We start from the raw sequence: 20,109 nt of genomic DNA on the forward strand, positions 1-20,109 counted from the left end.
GTACAGAAATTCAATAATATACCATTATCCGGAGTTGAGACTTCATAAATCATGCCGTTGTCATTCCAAACATAGCCTGGTTCTAGGTCTTCTTCTTGAAAATCATAGCCTCTGTCTGGTAGATCATATTCAGGGAACCCTTCAACTTGCTGTGGTGACTGCTGCTGAAGGTCATGTGACAATGAAAATAGGTCAGATAATTTTGAACTGTATCGTTGCTTCCTGCGCGTAGCCTGGAGGTAATCTTTTACTAGTTGTATATCATCGTAAGAAATTCCAGAATCTTCCCATCCGCCCCGATTTGGCAACTTGTAATTTTGTTGATAAAGACTAGGATAGTACTGTAAAACGTCATCTCTTGGGTAATATGAGAGGTAGTTACTAAGTCCTACTGGGGGATCCCAAAAATTACGTTTGTGAATTTTTTCATTTTTATCAAAATATTTATGTACCCTGACAATTTCATCACGTTTCTGTGATGGTGACAATAACGAAACAGGTTCGTATTGATCAGCAGGTGTTAACCGGTCTATTCCAGCAGTTCTGTCATACAGACTTTCTAGCACTGACGTAATTTCATCTTCGACCGGGTTTTTCCAGTCAAAAAGAAGCTCGTAACAGATTTTTTTACTGAAAGGTTCCTTTATAGTAAGAGAAATGATGACGTTCTGTATAATGCATTGTGTGTAGCCGTCATGCCATGAAAATCCATCTTGTACCAGTTTAAGTATTTCATTTTGTAGTTTCTTCAAGTCATGCTTTCGGAGAGTGTAGTCGAAATTTGCTGGAATTCCACTGTCAGAGCAAGTTCCGAACAGGAGGTCTGAAAGTACACAAAAATAATTATGAGGCTGAAAATTTATCGTTAAGGTGACTAGTTCACAGTATTTAGCCATCTCAAAATATTGAATTAATGTTAAAAGCAAACTCTGGGGTATCTAGAGTTAAGTGCAGAAAAAACTTTCTTTTCTACAACTGGGAAAGGTTTATATATCACACTGAAGTTAGAAATTAACATTTCCAATTCCTAAACTAATAAGTTAATCTATTCTGCCAATGTTACTTTATTCATATTAAGGAATAGTGTGCTTTCCTTAATGCACTTTTCTAGCAGTACTTCATTTCCTTCAATATATAGATAACCAAGAAAAATGTCTAAAAAGCAAAATATTGTATGTTTTAAATGGTATGCCAGTTTAAATAAAGTAAAATGTTTATCTCTAAAAGTCACCAGAACACTAAAATGGTTATCAAGGGTTTTGATGGAATGGATATGATGGATTGATATACTGGAAAATGGCGAGGGACCACAATTATTAATTTAGTCAGCCATAGTTCCCAAACCATCAAAGGTCCAGCGAGCAGTGTCCCACTGTATTTATATCTACGAGTTCTAGATGGTATGGGCAATCATTCATCTGACCTATTTTTTACAAAAGGTAACCTAGAATATGAAAGGCTAACATTTACATTCATAGCAGCAAACATTCTGACAATCAGGTTCAACATTAATCAAGTTTTTCAACTGTTGAATCTAGTGATCAAGTCCTTGACTCCAGTTAATCAAACTTCACCTAGTTTTTATAAGACAGACATACTGAAAACATTGCATGAAGATCTGGTAAAACGTTTGGCCTCTTGTGTGAACATCAAGTTTTCAATCCCAGATGACCCAGTGAAATCATAATATTACATGGTTTCTGTAGAGAATATTTTCTTAAGTTAAATATGTAAGTGACCACTCCCTCTAAATCAGAATAATTTGAAGTATTTTACCAGAGGGCCAACCAAGGATGTTTTCTGTAAAATGATTTTGAAATCAGGCCGCTGCAGCTTCTGACAAGAAGATTCTAAAGCTGCCTCTACAGCTAGATAAGGAAAACGAGCCCCGCCTTCTGGTGGCCATATCTTTAACCCTTAGCCTGCTGGCGTTGAATATTTCTACCTTTGCAACCAGTGCAGACCAAGCTCAGCCTGCACATCCATGCAGTCTGATCATGGTCTGCACTGTTCGCTATTCAGTCAGTAAATTTTCAGTGAACACCCCTTCGAATAACAAGTGGTACTGCCCAAACTGAATGATGGACCAGTCCATTTTAGAAATTTAGCAAGGTAAGGGTCAGACTAAAAGGAATGTTATTTTGAAGTCAGTCTGGCAGTTTCTGACAAGAGAATTCTCAGTTTCCACTATAGCTATATAAGAAAAACTTTCCCCGTCAGCCTGGCAGCAATGTATTTTAATGTAACACAATAATCTGAAGGGATTTGGCAGGAACATTTCATTTCATTTTAAAATCAGGCAAGCAATTTCTGACAGTAAGATTGTCAAAGTTTCCCCTTAAGCTTAACATGGAAAACTTTTTTCGTCCCTTGTCTGCCTTGTCTTTTAATGAAACAAAAATTTGGTAGAGGGTATCCAAGCAACATTTCTGTGAAATTATTTTGAAATCTGGCAACCTGAGAAGATTTTAGAACATTTGATCATGATGCAGTTGCCCTTCAGCTAGAATTTTAAAACGGATTACCTAGACTAGAAGGAAGCTGAAAGGAACCACACTAAAGGTTGAAATTGACTTTGTGGTTTAGGCTACGGTTTAGCATATTGACAACAGACATCCAAAAGTCCTAAAAATTTTACCATCAGCACTTTACTCAGAGTAGGTTAGCTAAAAATCAAGAAGGCATCTTTTCTGACAAGTTTCTGGTTCAGTATAAGGCACCACACTCTCTAGAAGTCATCACTGTCATGTCTTTTGACAAAACAGAAACACATGAATGTTCTTGTTTGATGGTCACCCCAAGAAAAATTTGTTCCATAGAATTTCCAAAACATGCAAGTAGATGACAAGAAGGTTATTAAAGTCCCCACTATACACATATTGGAAGAAATGCCACACCCCACTTAACAGCCATGCCTTTTTGTGGAATTAGAATGAATTTGAAAAATACAAAATCACCTAAGGGTATTTTTTTTGTGAAATTATTTTGAAATGTGGCCAACTGATATTGACAATACTTTTAATTTCTCCTTTCTGTTGTGCTGACATCAAAAGTTCTGGATGGAATCGTCAATGTATTACCTTAATTCAATTAGTTACATTCTTTGGTCCAGGATCTTACAAGGATAATCCCTTAATTATAAGCTGCATCAACTTCCATCAAATAGTTTCAGAAAAATGTTGTATGAAGAAGAATGAGGAAGGATGAACATCTTATGCACCACTGACGAGCAGTAAGCAGTCACAATAGCTCACCTTAAGCAATTTTTGCTCAGGTAAGATCAAATTGTGCTACATTCACTAAGGATGCACAAGATAACAGGAAAACATCCATCTCTGGCTTTCAACTTCATAATGCAGTCTATTTTGTATATTTTCATGACTAATAGATACATGCCCATCTGGTTTGCTTTGTCATAGAGTACAACTCAAACACCTCTGGTACACTGTATAAACTGTATGAAAATTTGACAAAACTGCTTGTCAATGATCCTCTTGTGATTCATGTGGGGAAGTAGTCAGTTACATGTGAGAAGGTGTCTGATGATTTTTCTATTTTTAGCTCTGGCAGCCCCTATCTGCACCCAAGCAGAACTTTTTGAAAAACTAAGGTAGAGGATCACCCAAACAACATCCAGACTAAGTTTCATCAAAATCCATTCAGTGGTTTTGGAGATGTTGTTTAAAGAAATTGGTGATGACGTATGCATGCGCTACTTCCTGCTCAGCTAGGTGAGCTAATAAAATCTTTACTAAAAGCTATTTCTTTTATCATACTTGTAGTAGTTTGCAAAAACTTTGACTTACCATCTATACAAGTTGCGCCTGCTTCACATAGTTCCTGTGTATTGGTAAACAGACAACCTGGAAATAGAAAATCAACCAATTTACAGCACTGTTAAGTCCTACTTTGTCTGTGAGATTCCTTCTCCTTATCGTGTAGTAACTTCTAGACAATATGTCAACATAATCAGTTAAGGCTTTTATTAGATATTGAGCAACTTCAGAACAAGTTAAGTACATCAAATATGACACGCTCCACCGTGAAAATTTCAGTGTACTTAGAAACAGTTCTTAAGGTAGAAGACACATAATTACAACTGGCAATTTCCTTGTAATAATGTGATCTCCCTAACATGCTTTGCTATTTTTCGATTGTAAAGGCCAATCATATGCTTTTCCACACCAGTCAGGAAATGCCAAAATTGCTAAGGAGAATACTTAATCAAACCAACTACCATTATAGGTGCAATGCCCTAACAGAGAAATAGAAACAGCCACATTAAAGTTATTTCTTTGCCTTATACCTCTAGAGGCCTGCTAAACTTAATTCTTTCAAATTAATAGTTTCATATATGTGTATGGTTTTAATTTTTGACATGTATACACATCTTTACATTGTCATATATTGCATGTAGGCCAACCTTATAACTTTACGCTAGAACAGAAATCATATGCAAGATTTTGTCCCAGAAATAAGATGCTCAGTGTTCGACTTTCAGTAATTCACAAAGAAAACAATTCATTTTGGCCAAAACAGCTACTTCATGGGGATATGAATCAGTGGATTTCAATGTATTCAGATAACATGTATGAGAAATTTATTTCACCACTGGGATTAAATTTAACAAACAGACACATTAACAAAACTCATGAAAATTAGTCATCTGATTTCACACTAACAAACAAGTTCTATGTAACCTTGTCTCCAGACTCCCAAATCAACAGTGGTCAAACACTAACCATAGACCGTGCTCAAAGTCTGAAGGCCACAGGTCCGAGCATTCTCCAGGTATTGATAAACAAACTGTTTTGACCTTTGACATACTGATCTATAGGAGTCACCCACTGATATGAAATTCCCATGAACTCTGACAGTGTCATGCCAAAGCATCTTCCAAATACAGTTTTCATTGTTGTGATTCATTTGACTTCCTTACACCTAAACAGGTGATCACAGAATACAACCCTTTGCATTTTAATGGCTGTAGACCAAAGATTGCTTATGAATTGATCAGATTTTACCTTATTAGTCTCTCTCTTACCATGATCTTTGACCTCAAAAAGTATAGCAGTCATTTTCTGACCACAGGCAAGCATCCTAGGAAGTTTGATAGTTAAGGGCAAAGCATTCTCCATTACTGACCAGAAACTATTTCAGTCTAGTGGTCATAGTGACCTTTAGGTTTGACCTACTGATTTTTAAACAATAGGGCCATCTAGTGACCACAGTCAGCCTATAAAGTTTGACCACTGTAAGCCCAAGTAATCAGAAACTGAATGTAATCCCAATGTTGGTTATCTTGACTTCTGACCAACTGACCTCAAAACAACAAGGTTCCTCTACTGACCACTTGTGAACAATCATCCTAGTAAGTTTTATCAAAGTAGGCCAAAGTGTTCTAAGGTAACTGAATGGAACCAAACTGACTACTGACCAATGAACTGACAGGCCAACAAACCAATAAACTTGGTAATTAGTTGCAGTTGTTGCCTTACCTCAAAATCAATCAAATTCTATGTAAGATATAGGAGTGTTGATCCAAAAATAATGTCAAAGGGGCCATATACACATGTATAATGACATGAAAGCAACAAAAAAATATCGCAATTATCAAAGTACCTTGTTGTCAGAAATAACCATTTTTCAGCAACAAGCATTAATTAGCACTACTTTTTGAAAAATAAACCTGTGACTTGTCACTGAAGTTTGATCGTTACATCATGTAACTATAATATAATATGATTTTGCTGGGTTATGACTTTGTTAATCAATCTTTGCTTTCCTGTTTAAAAAACAAACGTCATTTTTTTGCATGTGACAAAATGGAGGAGCTCATTTACTTTTATCCTTTATATAATGATAAGTACCAAAACTACTTCATTATACTGAGAGATTATCAGGGGGAGGACTAGCATGACAGCACCTCTTTCCACAAAGAAATTAATGAGCATGTTTTGAACTTGGGTAATATGGCACAGGGGTTTGTAACAATGTAATGGATCTATGTATACCATTATTTTGATAGCTGATATACCCTTTGCGACCCAATACAATGTCACAAACCCCTGCAGAATATAGTAGATTTATGATTTAGAGCTACAGTACCATTCAATTTGAAATGGGGTATTTCCTTACAACAGCTGAGCTTTTAGATTTTTCCAGGAGACTGAAATTATGTAGAGTACACAGTTACATATATTTTAATAAGAGCTGTCTAATGAAAGCACGCTCAACCTATCTAAAGCCATTTCACATAACAATAGTTTATAGAAGTCATGCAGACATTATTTTGTAAACCCTAAGTCGGATATATGGAACTTAATTATTCAGAAAAGACAATTTCATGATACTTAAGACTTATGAAGAGCTTGAAATTATTGAGTATCCTGAGAAACCTGCTAACATCCAAAAACTGCAAAATTTTAAGCAAAATTTCCATGTAAAAAGGGGGCATAATTTTGACAAAATAAAAGTCAGAATAATGCTATTTGTTGTGTGAAGCAATCTCATTTTGGTAAAGACCAAATGTAAAGTCTGAGAACATGTATGTAGGTTTATAGAAACATGCTTTTATTGCTAAATTTTTGTGATGTGGACACCAACAAAAAACCTCTTTTAAACAATGTTCCATACATATTCAGTACTTTTTATGTTCATGTTTTAATATCTTTTTGATAATTTCCTTTTTTTCTTCAGATGAAAGTACGTCAATGTGAGAAAGGTTAACTTGATTCCCTTATGCTGCTGCTTTTAGGGGTCTCCAATAAACCAGATTTGATATAAAAAAAAAAAAAGGACAAAAATCTTGAAAACAAACATCTTGAAAACTTTTGTCTGTCTTGAATAATAACACAAGAAACACACAAATGATTCCAGTTTCTAATATTTGCGAGAACCATGCTGGTAGAATTCATTTAAAAATAAGAAAAAACTGAGTCATTCTTCCAATTTTATGCTCATGGTTTATGCTTGAATGATTATTTGATGAAAATCAGTAATATATGTCTTAAAGGTTTTGAGCAGTTAATCAATGTTTCCATAAAAAGCACCAAAAACAATCCAAGTGGGTGAAATGATTCTATTACTGCCATAAACTAAACACTTCAAATCCAATTACTATATTTTCTAAGAAAGTTTCTCATGAAACCAACGTTTGTGGTTGACAAGAATCATTAAATCACCATGTTTCCACTGACCAGAGCAGCCAGTCAGCAATATTATTATACATGTATATGCTTAGTACAACTGAAGGGTCATAAAAAGTAGGAAAAGTCGGAAAAAGTAGGAGTATTTGAAAGCCTGCACAGTTTTAAAACTTGCAGTTTGATTCAGATTGTTGAAATATTCAGTTAAGCATCCAATTTAACAGTTAAACTAGAAATTACACTGACATCAAAAGAAATAATCAATTTTTTAAATACTTTAGTAAGAAATGGGGAAATTACAAAATTTTATAAAAACAATAATATATATTCTTCTAGTGAGGCTATAACCATTTATAATGGATTGTTTTTCCTAAGTATGGCTTTAAACAATAAAGAAAAAGTGAAAGATATCAAATTTAACTGACTGCCTTTAATTCTTACAACAAGAGGGCCATGACGGCCCTATATCGCTCACCTGGTTAAATGGTTGCTATGAAGGTTTACATTTAAGCTTGACCCCGGGGTCATGATTTAAACAAACTTGGTAGAGATCCACTAGGCAATGCTACACACCAAATATCTAAGCTCTAGGCCTTCTAGTTTATTTCTAGACATTTTTTGGAAGATTTTCAAATCAAGTAACCCCTGAGGCGGGTCCAATCTGACGCCTGGGGTCATGATTTGAAAAAATTTTGTAGAGGTCCTCTAGGCAATGCTACATGCCAAATATCTAAGCTCTAGGCCGTCTGGTTTATTTTATAAATGTTTTGAAGATTTTCCGATGTACAATTAAGTTACCGCTGGGGCGGGGTCAATTTTTCCCTGGGGGTCATGATTTGAACAAATTTGTAGAAGTCTACTAGGCAATGTTACATATCAAATATCTAAGATCTAAGCCTTCTGGTTTATTTTTAGCAAATTTATGAAGATTTCACTATGTACAATCAAGTAACCCCTGGGGCTGGGTCAATTTGACCCTGGGGGTCAAGATTTGAAATTTTTTTGTAGAGGTCCACTAGGCAATGCTACATGTCAAATATCTAAGCTCTAGGCCTTCTGGTTTTTGAGAAGAAGATTTTTTAAGATTTTCCTATGTAAAATGAAGAGACCCCTGGGCCTTCTGGTTTATTTTTAGGAAATTTTGAAGATTTTTCTATGTACAATCAAGTAACCCCATAGGGCGGGGTCAATTTGACCCCCGGGATCATGATTTGAACAAATTTTGTAGAAGTCTACTAGGCAATGCTACATATCAAAAATCTAAGATCTTGGCCTTCTGGTTTATTTTTAGAAATTTTTTGAAGATTTTCCTATGTAAAATCAAGTGACCCCTGGGGCGGGGTCAATTTTGACCCCGGGGGTCATAATTTGAACAGATTTTGTAAAGGTCCACTAGGCAATGCTACATGTCAAATATCTAAGCTTTAGGCCTTCTGGTTTATTTTTTTTTTTAAATTTGAAGATTCTCCTATAGAAATCTATGTAAAATCAAGTGACCACTGGGGCGGGGGTCAATTTTGACCCCGGGGTCATGATTTGAACAACTGCAGTAGAGGTCCACTAGGCAATGGTTTTTGAGAAGAAGATTTTTTAAGATTTTCCTATGTAAAATGAAGAGACCCCTGGGGTGGGGTCAATTTTGACCCCGGGGTCATGATTTGAATAAATTTGGTAGAAGTCCACTAGGGAATGCTTCACACCAAATATCTAAGCTCTAGGCTTCTGGTTTTTGAGAAGAAGATTTTTAAAGTTTTTCCTTTCAGTTGCCATGGCAACCAGAGTTCTGCATGGAATTAAATTCTTTGAATAATTTTTGTAGAGCTTCACCCAAAGAACATTCCTGGGAAGTTTGGATGAAATTGGCCTAGCGGTTTATGAGGAGATGTCGTTTAAAGTAAAAGTTTACGGATGGACAACGGAACTGAGGAATCTTAGTGATTTGGCTAGGTATGAGAGCTAAAAATTACGGATGAAACATACTTCAGTGTTCAACAATATTTTGATAGCTTGGTTTTTCGTATAGGATTACAACATTTTACGTTTCAGACAACTGAATGATTATAATAAAGTCTGCATTTTCTCTGGAAATAATGTATCTTCATAGATCCTTTATATTGTGCATTTCTGTATTATATGTATAATGATTTTGAATGTTAAATTACGCTATGCTGTTGCATACGTTTTGACGTCATTGTTATGACGTCGTGTTCTACATGACGTCATCAACGTTACTGATTGTAAACATTATACCCCTGATGAAGGCATTGAAAGCCGAAACTAGTTGGAAATAAATTAAAAACCAGTTTGAAGTTGTTCTTCCATTTTCAATTGTATAAACAAGACTTTAGTGTTAAAAACAACTATAAGAACTTAGGCAAATTATAAATATCAGAAAATGTGCCCTCATCCAAGCAATTTGTGAGGGTGAGGGACATTATTGGAGTAAAGCCGGAGGCCGAGCAGGTACACGCCCTCCACTTAATAGTATGAATATCTATGTAATCAATTTTTCCCCTCCCTGTAACATTGACTTTCCACAAACAAAACTTAGATTTAAACAATGGTGACAGTGGGGGTTACACATTATCATATAGCAGAGGTCACGTGACCTACTGTAATGAAAGTGAAAGTGAAAGTAGAACCGTCTAGCACATGCAAAAACCAAAGGCTTCACAGAAAATAATATAAAAGTACTCCTTATATACTTTGAACTGTGACAGTTAATCTTTCAGAGTACAACATCATTGAAGGGAATTATTAATAGTATACAACATCTGTGAGTGCTCTAAAGCTTGGAAATTCCAATTCTAGTCCCACCAGTTAATAATTAAATTTTGTCTACAATCGCTTTGCTAGCAGCATTAAACCTAATCAATATTTAAGAATCTGTGTATTAAATCATTATAATGACTCTATGCACGGCCTGAGGCAAGCAATTACTCTTATAACTCTCTGTTCAACGGTGCAATAAATACAAAATCACAATATCTGTAATTCAATTAAGGAAGTCACCAGTCAGAGATTTCTTAATAGATGAAAGCCCCTGCATCCAATAGATAGAATGGATGGAACAACTTTAATAGGTGTAGAGAGCCCAATGGTCTAGTCAACACTCTTGACTGTCAATCCAGAGGTCTGGCAACAATTATTGAACCTCAGTCTGGGCACTTGAAATTTCTTAGGTGCTTTTTTGTGCCTCATCTAACTAAGAGGCCCGGTACCAGGTTATTACCAGGAAAGTCGGCTTCTAGTGTTTAGGTACTATACAACTGTCATGTTAGAGAACCAGACTGTATTCGCAATAAGCGAACTACGTTTTGAACGGTTATCAGGACAGGCCTGTACCTAAAAGCTAAAGACTTCTCTCTCACTGTTCTGTGGGCTTTCTCTTGCTTTGTCAGTCTGATCAGATCGCTCTGTATCTGTACTAGTGGAGAATGAATTTGGCACCCTGAGTGACTGCACTTGCACAACATAAAGTACCTTTGAACACTTTAATCATGAAAAGGGCATTATAACTGGTATAATATAATAATAGGTCCAGCAAAGCCCATGGCAGATGTCATATTTATGTCCCCAGTATCTAGCCCAGACTGATACAGCCAGGGAATTCATTAAGGGCAGGGGGATGGGGATTTCACCCTGCTATTGTGGTCTGAAACTACAGCTACTTTTTCTGTAGACAGTAAAGTTTTAAATAGAAGGACCCCTACATTCCTTTCTACTTTGCAACTTCCATCTTCTGCTTCAATAATTAATGAAACCCTTGAACAGCTGGAAATTAAAAAGATCACCCAGCACTGAGTTCTAGATGCGACCAGTTTACAATCAGGAATCACACCTCCGATCACTAGCACTGTACTAGTGCTTTTGAATTAATGATTAAGTTTACCATAATCATCTGAATATATTACACTATTTCTTTTAACATTTTTTTATTTTCACAAAGAAGCAAGAAATAAACAACAAAGTAATATAAAGCTTCACATATTTTTTCCCAGCTTGATAGCAGTAAATATCAGTAAAAATAGCAGTAAATATCATTAAAATTCAGATAATTTTTATCAGCTGTCTATATATGGCCATGGTGTTAACATTTTTAGCACCTCCTATTCATTGGCTGGTTCTGAAAGCGGAGGTATAGAGCTGAACCTATGGTGGAATATGGTAGAATTGCTTTTGATTTCTTAATAGTGACAACGGTGCTAGCGGCTTCAAAGGATTTTAGACATCCAGAAACATGAGTCCGCAAATTAAATGTCCATTTATATATAGGACATCAACTGTCACTTACCTGTCCATAATCGAGAGCAGTATTGCCATTTTCACACAGGCAAGCCACAAATGACTGTTTTCTGAGTATTGTAAACAAAATTATCAGACTGATTTTTGGTGCGTATAATATTCCAATATATGTGTTTTTTCTCAAGATTTTGATATAAGATCATGGGTGCTGAACCTTTAGCATGCTGGACACAATTGATTCTGCCTTTGCGACCAGTGTAGATCATGATCAGCCTGCACATCCATGCAGTCTCATCATGATCTGCACTGTTCCCCATTCAGTCCGTATCTTTTTTTGGTAAGCACCCTTTTTAACTGTTAATGGTACTGTCCAGATTAAAAGATGGACAAGTTCATTATAGAAATTTAGCAGGGTAAGGGTTAATATATACCCTGGAATATTACGTTTGAGTGTCTATGGTAAGTTGTTAAAATTTAACTGATTCAGAGTTAACATCTTCAGTTCAGTAAGAAAATTCTTACATTAATTTTGTCATGATTTAGCATTTATATATTTTGTACTTTTCAGTAAAACCTGCAAAAATCTATAATGGTATCTCTTACAAATTAGTACCAAAGGACACCCAAAGTAAGAGCAAAGGTAATGAACTACTGGAAAAACAGTGTTTGAAAAGCAAACACTGCAATATAAGAGAATCAGAATAATAAGGAACCCATAAACTTGCAATAGGTAACTTCCTTTATTGTCAATAATGTACTAAAGACAGAATGATGTATCTGCCAATAGATCATTCTGCTACACCATAAAGCTTCAGCAACTTGCTTCATTTTACTATGGAATTCCATTTTACCATTTTTTCATTACTTTCTAATACATGTATCTATTAAATCATTTTATGGAATTCACAAAATCACTATTTCTATATCACTGAATGCATTTTGAATATCACAGAATCAAATTTGTCAATATCTTAAAATGCAGTGTTATTTCATGATATGATAATTGACTGATAATCTGTTTTTTTAGACAAATTAGCACAAAATATTGGATATGTAGTGCAGTTGCACCTCTTCTTTAACCTTTTTTATGTCTAAATGACTTAATTAACATCACACATTTCATTGTGAATTCAATTAATTTGTACACAGAAGTAACAGAAACACACAGCATGTCTCATACTACTCTCACACGGTATTTGTATCAATAACATGTTATATGTTACTATAGTAATAATTGAGAAAAGGAGAATCGGGTAGTGAAACAAGTATCCTTCCGATACTGTTTTCGTTATCGTTCTCTATTTATAGTGTTTGTTTTATTTATTCAATTACCACAATCTCTGTAATGTTTTTTTTTTTCCTTTGAAATTTCAAAATTTCCTAGTAAATGATTCTGTTTATCATGTTCTGATGATCTGGTGTGGGAGCTAAATAAAATGTAGGCAGCAAGTTGCTGACGTATAGACTGACATTATCAACAGGTCTTACTGCGGAATCAATCAATGATTTCCTTGTAAGGGAATAAAAAATATCATTGATTCAATAAATAGCCACAGAACTTGTTCACTGTTTCGCAATATCTAGTTACTGTTACTGTAGTAGGTGTTGCCACTGTAATACAAAATAATCCAATGACCTGTCGATATGTTCAATGTGAAACATATCAATGTACTTGACATCATATATCTTGATCTAACTTATGCTCTGAGAATATTGAGCAAACACGAATTTCAGCTGTTTGATCTTTTACATCTAAGTGAGACCTTGACCTTGAACTTAGTGACCAAGGTCATATGCTCTAAAAGTCGTCCTGACAAGGAGAAATCAAAGGCCTGAATGGCCTGAGTCGGCTAATGATTGATGTACTGACAGTATAGTCTACCAGTTTCAGTTTGTTTTTAGTTTTTTTTCTTAAAATTTCATAACACAGCTCGATATTTACCCAAAATATTATATCCGGATACGATTACACTTTTCTCCAGTTTGAACAATATATTTTACAAATTGTGATGATACGAAGACATTTAGCAGCAATTGGCAGTATCTGACATTGAAGTTTACGGTTAAATTACCTCTTATTTAAATCTTTTCATAAAAAAGTTATTTCGTTTCGCCAAACATAGACGATCTACTTTCGGTTTCAAAAACTACAAGAAAATACAATTTAATGTTTCGCCGATTTGTTTATTTCTCGAAAAATAAGAATTAAAATCATTTTTAATATCTGTAGTAACTAAACAAACCAGTAAGAGCTTCTTCTTCCGATAATTTATCCGTTTACTGACTGCAAAATTCATGTGTGTGTGTAGAAACCCACGCAAAGTTTATAGAAATCATACGATGCGTGTATACGTTCAATGTGGGAGAATTAAGGCTGATCGGGATCGGCTATGTTACCTAACGCATCCAGACGATTCAGATTTTGTTTTTAAAAAAGCATTGTGTGCATTTCTGTAATTTTATATACGTTTAGAAATTATTAGACATGCGTATTTGCATTATTTCTATACGTAATTTACGCTAATACGCATCTTATCTGGAGCCCTGTGGAACTATTTTTTGTCTTTCGCTGGATGTTACGCAAGCTTTGTAAGCCTGCGCAATTCATAAAATGCGCATTTATGCTTAATGAGTTACATTCGAGTATTGCACAATTACAAGTCATAAATATGACAGATTACATCGTATATTGGTCATAGCAAAGGGAATTCACGCAACTTAACTTCATTCTTGCAGTGAACTGTTTGAAGTTTGAGAAATCTAATGGAACTACATCGCTTCACTGTGTTATTTGGTCCATTTAGACTTAGAGAATCGCTGGATAGCAAGGACTCGTCAAAACGATTACATCGTTTAGCCGACTCAATACTGATGCTAGGATCATGAAAACCTTTCAAGTGGCATTGTCAGTATGGAGTTAAGCCATTTCACCTTTGACCAGCAAGTGTGACCTTGACAGTATGACCTTGACCATGGATCTAGTGCCCTGTGTTGTATGCTCAGCATGTCATTCTGACAAGATGAATGACACTAGTTTTATGAAAATCTTTGAAGTGGTTTTGACACAAAATTAAGCTGTTTGTCCTTTAATCTCTAAAAGTGACCTTGACCCTGGACCTAGTGACCTGCTTAATCTTTATGAGGTTCTAGTCTTAAAACAAAATTCCCAATGGTTAAAAAGGTATGGAGCAGACATGACAGACAGATGGACAGGCACAGTTGGGCATGTGTGATTCCTATATAGCTCACATTATACTTTGTATCTGGGAATATAATCAAGGAAAAATTCAACAATAACACAATAAATAACTAAGCTTGGCAGTTGTACATTTGTAACTTCTGTGAAGTTTGGTGGAATCCTAACCAGTGGCACAGAAATCAAAAACTTAATGACTCCGCTAATAGTAATTAAATCAGAACTTGACAATGATACAAACAACTATGCCTCACACTAATCACTTGTGGGGTTTATTGAAATTCAACCTGATTGTATACAAGTAGCATAGACACTGTAAAACATGACAAATCAAGGGCCATAACTTGCTGCATAATTACACTTAGCAATGGTTTTGTGGAAATCCACCTTTTTAATTAAGAGAAGTGACCAAAACATAAAAATTTACTAATGAAGGGCCATAACTCTGCTGAAAATCAATAAACCAACTAATGTAGGCAATATGCATAACCAGGCTTGGCAATGATCACTCTTGTAAGCTTCAGTGTAAATCGGGTACCCCGTGGTGTCAGATTAGAGTTGCCTGGAAAAACTTTGTAATATACCATCATAATCCTTCATATTTTTCAGCAGACCTTTTTAGAGTTCATTTATAGTTAAGAAATAATGTATAGAAAAATCGTGTTTTAATGTTATTAATACACGAAAAGAGGTTAGATGTCCGCAGAATAATTTCAAGAGGGCATTATCCCTAGTGAATTATTCTGGCGACATATAACTGACTTTGAGTGTATTAATTTAGGTAAAACACGATTTTAATAAACATTATTTCATTTCTAATATGCCCTTAATCAGAAGATAAATATAGTAGCACTATTTCTTGGTAGCAACTACATCGTTGACGTCATTGCATGTTCATGTGGTCATTTTAGCGTAAGCGTGTTTTAACAGAAACAAGCATATTTGAATAAAGCATAATTGTTTTGGGGTAATGATATATAAATAGAAAATTGTGGCAGACAGGGGCAGTATGACGGCAGCTCCTTTTATATATTGCAAACTTTTTTTTAAAAACTATTTCCAAGGTGATTGCCATCTCCAGTTCTAGTGTTTGATGTACATTTATCCTTGCTTCAATAACACAGCTTCTCTTTTCCATAAAATTTCAAGCTCCCATTTTCAATCAATTTTCACGTAGTTTCAGAAATTTCTAATTTCTAATTAAAGCAAAAAAAAACCTGCTATTGAATTTAAAAGCAGAACTTGGTGAAGACTTTATGAATGAAATAATCAATAGATTCTGGTAATAGAAGCTGCCGATATTACAGCTATATTGAGCCATTCCTCATTTTAGTTAGGCACTCCTTTTCTATTATTATCATGCTTTAGTTAGTTATTGTAAGCACTTGTGACTTGTACCTGAGTTACATTAATTATCAAACAAAATAACCAATGGTTATACAAATGGGCTTTACAAAGAAATTGGGCATTAACCTCTGAAAGTTTGTCTGAAAAGGTTTCTGGGAAAGAATTTTGTCTATTTAAACTGTCAGTGAGCAAAACAACTAACTGTAAAAGCAAATGAGAAATGAGCCGTGCCATGAGAAAATCAACATAGTGGCTTTGTGACCAGCATGGATCCAGACCAGCCTGCACATCCGCGCAGTCTGGTCAGGATCCATGCTGTTCGCTAACAGTTTCTTCAATAGTAATAGGCTTTGAAAGCGAACAGCATGGATCCTGACAAGACTGCGCGGACGCGCAGGCTGGTCTGGATCCATGCTGGTCGCAAACCCATTATGTTGGTTTTCTCATGGCACGGCTCATATATACTTTTTTGGCACATCTATTTCCTGTATACCAACAAAAACTAAGAAATTTTCTGTCATTTACAGAACAGTGTTCCGAATGCAGCTGCACCTGGGAAACAATGCATCCAGATATAATGCAAAATCACTTTGTTTTTATTTTGAATGCAGTAACAATAAATCTTGGAATAGTTGAAACAGGAAGCATAAAAAATACTGACTTGTTCCGATAAACATATGCATAGTAACTAGAGTCAATCAAACTTATATTACCCCTTGAGAAATGCAAGATTTCATATTGATTCAGTATATAATATAAATTATTCACTGATGCAGACGGAAAGATATCATGGAATATTTTCTTTAATTATATCAAGACAGTTCGTGGACAAATGCTCATAAACGTTTCCAATAATATTTTCTTTCTTCAGTAGTTGCCTTAGGATCATGTTAACTGAAAACAGGATTGTGAAATGACAGTCGAGGCAACACTCAAGTATGTCGGAGTATATTTCAATAATCCTCATTAATAGTTTGCCTAACAAGAGCTCCACCAAGTGGGGCAATATACGCCCGAAGGGTTATATCAGAGGATGGGAGCAAAATTTAAAGAACTTGACTGTTGAAGCCTAAAGGACTGGAACAACAAAGGGAAGAAATTCAAAAAAAAAAAATCAAAGTCCACAAAAAAATCCTTACCAGGTACAGATATGTCAGAATACACCTAAAAATTGGAGGTACCATCTATGTTGTACCACAGAAAAGTGGTTTAGGTTTTTCCCTAACACAGAAAAGTGGTTTCGGATTTTCCCTACTTTTTATAAAAAAGTTACAAAATAAGCTATTTATAGTAACATAAAAGGGAAGTAATTAAAAAAATTGTTGTAAGTGAACAAAAAAAGGGATCTGCCAAATAAAAACAAGAACATTGCAATGCAGAGCAATATACACACGAAACAAAGTCATATGACCTTTGACCCCTAAAAGTGACCTTGACCTTGAAGCAAGCCATCCGTAACATGCGCTCTGCTTGTCGTCTCGATGTGGTGTACATTTGTGCCAAGTTTCTTTGAAATCCTTCAAGCAGTTCAAGCGTTACAGAGCAGACACAAACTCATATGACCTTTGGCCCCCCAAGAGTGACCTTGACCTTGAAGCAAGCCATCCAAAACATGCACTCTGCACGTTATCTTGATGTGGTAAACATTTTGTGTCAGTTACTTTCTTCAAAATCCTTCAAGGGTTCAAGAGTTACAGAGAGGACACGAAATTGCTAACGGATTGACGGACAGATGGACACCAGTGGTATAACATAATACGTCCCTTCAGGCGTATAAAAATTAATAAATGAGTTTACATAGACTTTACTATAGAATGCATATCTGACATGATAAGAAAATTGGTATTTTTGAAACAGACTGGATTGGATAGCATCAACACTTATGCTGCCAAACTAGAGGGTTTGTATAGAAAAAAACAACAAAAGGCCATATAATTAGGCACTATAACCAGACAAGAGGACTTGTTAAAACAAGTTTTATATCAAGGCCTTAGGATTGAACTGAAACACATTGCCCAATATAAATTTGAGACCATACCTGATTATGACAGGTTCAAAATAGAGTTAAGAAAGTTGAGAGGCAGAGATGAAGTCAGTGAATGGGAAGACAAAGACATGCAGTTCAGCACAGAAAATAGAGACGGAAGATAAGAGTGAAATGGCAGAATGAAGATCAATGCTGAAACAAGCGAATGAAAAGGTAGACCAAAACAACTGAATGAAAAGGTAGACCAATTACAGAAGGAAAAGGAAAGCAAAGAAACGCCAAGGCCACATTGCCAACATGGAAGTAGACCATTTAGAAGATGCCATTACAACTGAGGAGCATTTGCATGTAGAGGTGGAAATGATTATAGACCAACAAGACCAATTGTATCTACCATATTCCAAGGTGCACGTTAACAGTGGAACAAAAGAGGACACTTGGCAAGAAATTGTCCGACAGATTACAAGGATATAAGTAAACCTCCAAACAAACCATGATAGGAAGGATTTATATTTATTTATTTATTAATTTGGGTTTTACGCCACACCAACACAGTATAGGTTATATGGCACCAAACAGGGCTACAAATTTTGGTTTCATATCTCATTTACATCGAAACTAGAAAATGCTTTTGTAAAAAAGCGCATGTCTCCCCCAATGCAAAGTCCTATAGGCAAGAAGTCAATAGGGGTCAGGAGCAAAAGTCAAAGAGACACTGATGGTTGGCTGCAATTGGGATCATCTACTTGGCATGTCCAGTCATCCTGCTAAATTCAACATTCTTGGCCTAACAGTTCTCAAGTCACTGTTCAGGCTCCTGTGACCTTGACCTTTGATCAAGTGACCTCAAAATAAATAGGGGTCATCTACTCTGCATGTCCAATCATCCTATTAAGTTTCAACATAGTAGGTCAAGTGGTTCTCAAGTTATTTCCAAAAAATGATTTTACATAAACAGGCCACTGTGACCTTGACCTTTAATAGACTGACCCCAAAATCAATAGGGGTCATCTACTCTGCATGTTCAATCATCCTATGAAGTTTCAACATTCTGGGTCAAGTGGTTCTCAAGTTACTGATCGGAACTGGTTATCAATGTTCAGGCCTCTGTGACCTTGACCTTTAACGGAGTGACCCAAAAAACAATAGGGGTCATTTACTCTGCATGAAAAATCATCCTATGAAGTTTCAACATTCTGAGTCGAGAGGTTCTCAAGTTATTGATTGGAAATGGTTTTCCATGTTCAGGCCCCTGTGGCCTTGACCTTTAACAGAGTGACCCTAAAATCGTTAGGGGTCATCTACTCTGCATGACCAATCATCCTATGAAGTTTCATCATTCTGGGTCAAGTGGTTCTCAAGTTACTGACCCGAAATGGTTTTCAATGTTCAGGCCCCTGTGACCTTGACCTTTAATGGAGTGACCCCAAAATCAATAGGGGTCATCTACTTTGCATGTACAATCATCCTATGAAGTTTCAACATTCTGGGTCAAGTGGTTCTCTAGTTATTGACCGGAAATGGTTTTCAATGTTCAGGCCCCTGTGACCTTGACCTTTGATGGAGTGACCCCAAAATCAATAGGGGTCATCTACTCTTCATGACCAATCATCCTATGAAGTTTCAACATTCTGGGGTAAGTGGTTCTCTAGTTATTGATCGGAAATGGTTTTCTATGTTCAGGCCCCTGTGACCTTGACCTTTGATGGAGTGACCCCAAAATCAATAGGGGTCATCTACTCTTCATGACCAATCATCCTATGAAGTTTCAACATTCTGGGTCAAGTGGTTCTCTAGTTATTGATCGGAAAAGGTTTTCCATGTTCAGGCCCCTGTGACCTTGACCTTTGATGGAGTGACCCCAAAATCAATAGAGGTCATCTACTCTTCATGACCAATCATCCTATGAAGTTTCAACATTCTGGGTCAAGTGGTTCTCTAGTTATTGATTGGAAATGGTTTTCAATGTTCAGGCCCCTGTGACCTTGACCTTTGACGGAGTGACCCCAAAATCAATAGGGGTCATCTACTCTTCATGGCCAATCATCCTATGAAGTTTCAACATTCTGGGTCAAGTGGTTCTCTAGTTATTGATCGGAAATGGTTTTCAATGTTCAGGTCCCTGTGACCTTGACCTTTGACGGAGTGACCCCAAAAACAATAGGGGTCGTCTACTCCAGCAGCCC

The 20,109-nt window shown here is 36.0% G+C and overlaps 1 protein-coding gene across 3 annotated transcripts in view; it reads right to left on the reverse strand.

Annotated features, from left to right (window-relative positions):
* The window catches only part of LOC123531512 (receptor-type tyrosine-protein phosphatase N2-like), a 297,876-nt gene that overhangs the window by 218,163 nt on the left and 59,604 nt on the right, over positions 1–20,109 (reverse strand). For all 3 annotated transcript variants that reach the window (XM_045312552.2, XM_045312553.2, XM_045312551.2), the window contains exons 2-3: positions 3,807–3,863; positions 23–823 (exon numbers count right to left, since the gene is read on the reverse strand). In XM_045312552.2, coding sequence (XP_045168487.2) covers positions 23–823; positions 3,807–3,863 — 858 coding nt within the window. The remainder of the gene's footprint in view (positions 1–22; positions 824–3,806; positions 3,864–20,109) is intronic.

This window comes from Mercenaria mercenaria, chromosome 11 (genome assembly GCF_021730395.1).
Source record: "Mercenaria mercenaria strain notata chromosome 11, MADL_Memer_1, whole genome shotgun sequence".
Lineage (NCBI taxonomy): Eukaryota > Metazoa > Mollusca > Bivalvia > Venerida > Veneridae > Mercenaria > Mercenaria mercenaria.